The sequence below is a fragment of the Sardina pilchardus genome, chromosome 5, assembly GCF_963854185.1.
Source record: "Sardina pilchardus chromosome 5, fSarPil1.1, whole genome shotgun sequence".
NCBI lineage: Eukaryota > Metazoa > Chordata > Actinopteri > Clupeiformes > Clupeidae > Sardina > Sardina pilchardus.
The window spans coordinates 32,126,071-32,131,070 of record NC_084998.1 but is presented as its reverse complement, the minus strand read 5'-3'; the positions used below and the strand labels follow the sequence as shown (position 1 = coordinate 32,131,070).

Genomic DNA, 5,000 nt, shown 5'->3' with positions numbered 1-5,000 from the left:
CCGCCAGGCCGGCTCCTAGGATCCCGCCCCCAACTGGGTGGTTAGTACGCGTCGATTGGACGCTACTGAAGTGGTATTCACCAATAGGGGACTGAGCTCGCTGAGAGTGGCAGGGAGAGGGCCATGTCCCAGGAACAGGGGGGGAACGCTGCGAGGAGGAGCAGCAGAAGGAGGAGGAGGAGGAGGAGAGTGGGTGTGGGGCGGGGGAGGAGGTGTTTTTGGGAGACATGTCCACTACAATGCTCTCTTCAAACAGAGAGATGTCCTCTGGGACGGGCAGGAAGTCTACAGTGGGCACCAAGGCGCCAGTGGGGAACAGCTGGCAGACGGCCACAGCCTCGCTCTGGGCAGAGGGTTTAGGGTGCAGGGGGTTGTCATAGAAACCCTCGGCTACTGCACTGATGTACTGCGCGAGCAGAGAGATCTCCAGCCTCTCCATCTCCTCCTGGCGCGCGCCCTCCTGGGTGAAGAAGGCGGCGGGGAAGGCCAGTTTGGTGGGTGAGGCGTCGGGCGTCAGTAGGCCCTCCGGGGGCAGCGGGTAGTGCCCATGGGGCACGTCCACGTACAGCGGCCCCCGGATCTCGGGCAGAGCCATGGTGGTGTACTCCACGCCAGCCACGCCCGGCATGTTGTGCTTCCCGTAGCGGGACTTGTGACGGGCAGCAGCCTCGGAGGGAGGCGGGGGCAGCGCCAGGCCAGAGCAGGGCAGGAGGCCTGAGGTGGGCACCCCCGAGCCAACCAGAGCACTGGCACTCGGCCCCCCTGAGGAGGAGGAGGAGGAGTCCAGGCCAAACTGCTCGTCTCCAAACAGGAAGCTGCCTGCACCTCCGAAGCGAGGGGTGTAGGGGGGGGTGCACACAAACTCCCCCTTCTGCTGGGGCACGGGCATAGCCAGGGGGGGCATAGCCAGGGGGGGCAGGGGGCGGTGTGGAGAGGGACCCGCAGGGCTCAAGAGGGACCCAGTGGGCCCACTCCACTGCCCCAGCAGAGTGAAGCCCTCCTGGGGGAGGGACTGCTGCTGCTGCTGCTGCTGGGCTGGGTGTGGGTGGTGGGGGTGAGTGTGGGGGTGAGTGTGGGGGTCCAGGGGCCCGGCGGTGGCCAGCTCGTCTGAGGAGCTCTGGCTGGACGTGGGCATGCTGAAGTCGAAGGACTGGCCGGAGAGGCCGCTGCTGCTGGGTGTGAACACCTGGTCGGGGCTGGACAGTGGCTCTGACGGGCAGCAGGGCAGAGCAAGGGCCTCTGGGTACGGGCCGCCACCACCACCAACACCACCGCCGCCGCTGCCCAAGTACAACGCCAACTGGTTCTGTTCCAAACACAGCTGCTGGCGCACTGACCAGGCCTCAGACTCACTGAGAGAGAGAGAGGAGAGAGAGAGGGACGGGGGGAGAGAGAGAGAGAGAGAGAGAGGAGAGAGAGAGAGTTACACACCCAAACTCAAGATCCTACAGTAATATGGATATGGGTCTCTTAAACATCAGCCATTGCCATTAAAACTGATGTGTTGTGTCTGTGTGTGTGTGTGTGGGTGGGTGCTGCTCTACCTGATGACGTAGTTGAGGCAGCTGATTGGTTGGTCCCCCGTCTCCAGCTGCAGCACCATGTAGAGCCAGACCCAGGAGCCACCACACGCCTCCACCCGCACCACCATCTCCACCCGCCGCTCCCCCGACTCACACACTACACACACACACACACACACACACGAGAGAGAGAGAGAGAGAGAGAGAACAGACCTGGTCAGGACCTCACCTGGTGTCATGGTGGTGTCTGCTTACTGTTTACAAGTGACTGTGTGAGTGTGTGTGTGTGTGAGATGGATGAAACTCAGATATTATGCATATGAATGAGCCCAATTAGGGTCCAAATGAGTTCTCAATCACATCAAGGCCTTTGATCACCAGGCCATGGCTGTGTTGTTTGTGTGTGTGTGTGTGTGTGTGTGTGTGTGTGTGTGTGTGTGTGTGTGTGTGTGTGTGTGTGTGTGTGTGCGTGTTGTTGTTTTTGTTGTACTCACGCAGTGTGCAGTGTTGTGCTGAGGCATGCGACAGATCTCTGGGGTGAAGCAGACTGTACCAGGAGCGCGAGCGCAGCTCCTCGACCTCATATCCCAGATACACACTGATGCTGTCGAAATGAACATGAATAACGAATTAACACACACTCTTTACCTCAGAATTAACACACACACACATACACACACACACACACACACACACACACACACACACACACACACACACACACACACACACACACACACATTAAAAGGCACATGAAGAGAGACGGGACAACACAAAGTTATCATACCTGTCGTTCGCGTCCAGCAGTTTCATGTCTCGCGCGTGTCTCGAGTGGAAGCACGCGAGGAAGAACGACTGGTCAGGAGGCGGCGTGAGCAGCGGGTTCTTCGGCGTGGCGGGGTACGGTGTCTGGGGCTCCAGGGGCGAGCACGAGCACATCCACACGGGGTTCGAGGACCAGTAGGACGAGGCGGAAGCCGGGAGCGACAGGCAGCGCGCACGCACCAACGTCAGCTTGTTTCCCGCTCCCTGGCGACGGATGAACTTGGAGGTATTGAAATGGCATCGGAAAAGACGATCTGGGACATTGACAAAAAAAACACCGTTTGATTAAAACCAGAATTGCTCGTTTTCTAGAATGTGTTTAGCAGTCAAACAAACAAAGTTGAAATGTGAGGATTACCTGTTTCTGTTGCAGTCGTCGGTACGAGATTATTTCTCAGGATAAAATGGTCATTGGGATCGATGATGTCATATACACTGTCACTCTGGGCTACCAGATCAACCTAAAGTCACAAATGAACATTTCATCAGTTATGGTCTGATGGACCAGTTCGTAAAATGAATTGTAGGCTGTTGGTGTGAAAAGGTTAAAGGCAGCTGAGCGCATGTGGAGTCGTAATGAATGATGTCTCACCATAGAGTGGCCGAGGTGTTCCGCGACATTGTCCGACAGGTATAGAAGTTTCCCCTCGCTCGAGATCAGAAGCAGGAATCCCGGCAGCGCGCTCAGCAGCTCCGACAGTTCGGTTAAGGACAGCAGGCTACCGCCTCCACGCTCCTCGCGACGAGCCGTCATCGCCATCTCTGTGAAAGATAGACAGTGATGAATAAAAATGTTCGGCCATATTATGCGACTTCGTAGACTCCTCAAAGCATTTGGACTAAATCTACCTATCTGTCAAATAAAACACGCATGCGCTCCTAGCACCACAGACAGCGACACATTTCAGAACCCTGGACAGAGACACGAGGCACGACACCCTTCATCAAGTTGGTAAAAGTTTAAAGGAAACAGTTCCTCAAGCAGTTAACAATGGTAACCCTATCAAAACATATTTTCCCCCATCTTTCATCTCTTCATAACGTGCTGAATTATCAGATTAGTTTCATCCAACTGTAACCCTAATACAATAATCTTTTTCCTCATTTTTCTCATGACTTCATCACTTCATAAAGTATGGCTTCATCAGAGGAGTTCCATTACCTTGGGAGAAGAAGACGGACTTCCTTGTGTACATGCAAGCCAGAGACATGATGTGGAGGTAGGAGAGCCGAGCCTTGTCTGCATCAGAGATGGGCAAAAGTTCTTTCAGGTTCCGTATCTCCGCGTTTATTTGGTCCCTCCGTGCCTTCGAGGCCCCCTTAGTCGATCGGTACATTTCTCGAGCTTAAGTCCTCGTCCAAGTAGGGCCTATAGTCGGGACACGAGACGGGGTTCGGGCAGTTTTTCGTCTGTTGTGTTGAGTAAAGTTATGTTTCACCGTCTGCTCGCCATCGCAGTTGGAATCTGACATATGTTGTGTAAACTTTTGATGAATGTGGGCGCTTTCCCCGAAGTTATGAGATCGCTGTCAGTGTAGTTATGATCTCCTGGACTCGTGTTGCAGTATCCGCAAGAGTGTTTGGAGTTCGGCGCGTCGGCTCTTTATATAGGCTGAAAAACGCTGTTTCTACCTCTCAGCATCTCTGCCGGTGACGTAGGTTTTTCATGGGAAACCTCAGCAGCGCAGCGCGCCAGATTTGGGTATGAGCGAGCATGGGCGGAGACTGCATGCAGAGCGCCTGGACCTGAGCTCGTGTCGGCGCGCGCTGGCACAGGTATCGGACGCGAACCTTCGATTCTGAATAGGCTACTCACTTTTTTCTACCATCAACCGGGCGTTATCGATTTTCTCATTATTCTGATGTCAAAATGAAAAGTGACTATGTATCACTGATCTCAATGCGAATATGCTAATCAAAAGGTTTTGAGGAGGAGTGTTTGCACACTTTGTATTTTAGAGACATGCCCGAACGGAATTAGCTACACGAGTGTATAATAAAGCCAATAACATTATGAAGTGTTTTGGAGATCAAACTATCAGTCCGGTTATCGTACCCGACCCGTGACTATGCTTTGGCCATGTTCGGTATACAACACGCGCATGTAAGAGTTGTCGTGACTCTACTCTGAGACACAGCGCATAACAGTTAAAATATGAACGGTGTAGCCTACTATTGAATGCAGTCCGTTCCCGGCCGAGCGACGGTCATTACGCAACAGTTTTAGAATGGCATGAATAGGACTTTAAAAAAACTAAACAAAAAAACACTACATTTGATATATAGAGTAGGCTATCCCTGACCAATGCTGGATAAAATCAGGCAAGATGGCCAGAAAACACTTTTAATCTCTTCCGAGAGAACAGACATGCCGCCTTTGAATATATACTACACGATTTCAATTATGGTGCGTGTCAATGCCAACTTCTGTGTAAAAATAGAATGTAAACAATGCAGGACAGTGGAACAGTGTGAGTCTACTGACCGGGCCAGTAGTGGGGTTTGAGCTGTCTGTGTGTTGACATGTTGCATATTGCCATCCATACGAGCATACAAGGCAACCTACAGAGACCTATGAGTCAGGCCTTTTATGCACCAACCTTGACAGAGCATTAGGCAGATGTTATTCACGCACCCCCCCACACACACACA

General features: G+C 53.0%; 1 protein-coding gene across 1 annotated transcript in view; it reads right to left on the bottom strand.

Moving 5' to 3' along the window:
• The window catches only part of npas4b (neuronal PAS domain protein 4b), a 4,167-nt gene extending 482 nt beyond the window's left edge, over positions 1-3,685 (bottom strand). Inside the window, exons 1-9 of the mRNA XM_062537520.1 lie at positions 3,511-3,685; positions 2,941-3,074; positions 2,707-2,809; positions 2,311-2,602; positions 2,018-2,127; positions 1,545-1,680; positions 1,264-1,352; positions 1,094-1,209; positions 1-1,030 (exon numbers count right to left, since the gene is read on the bottom strand). The exon at positions 1-1,030 is cut by the window's left edge and continues 285 nt beyond it. Coding sequence (XP_062393504.1) covers positions 1-1,030; positions 1,094-1,209; positions 1,264-1,352; positions 1,545-1,680; positions 2,018-2,127; positions 2,311-2,602; positions 2,707-2,809; positions 2,941-3,074; positions 3,511-3,685 — 2,185 coding nt within the window. The remainder of the gene's footprint in view (positions 1,031-1,093; positions 1,210-1,263; positions 1,353-1,544; positions 1,681-2,017; positions 2,128-2,310; positions 2,603-2,706; positions 2,810-2,940; positions 3,075-3,510) is intronic.
• Between the last annotated feature and the right edge of the window lie 1,315 nt (positions 3,686-5,000).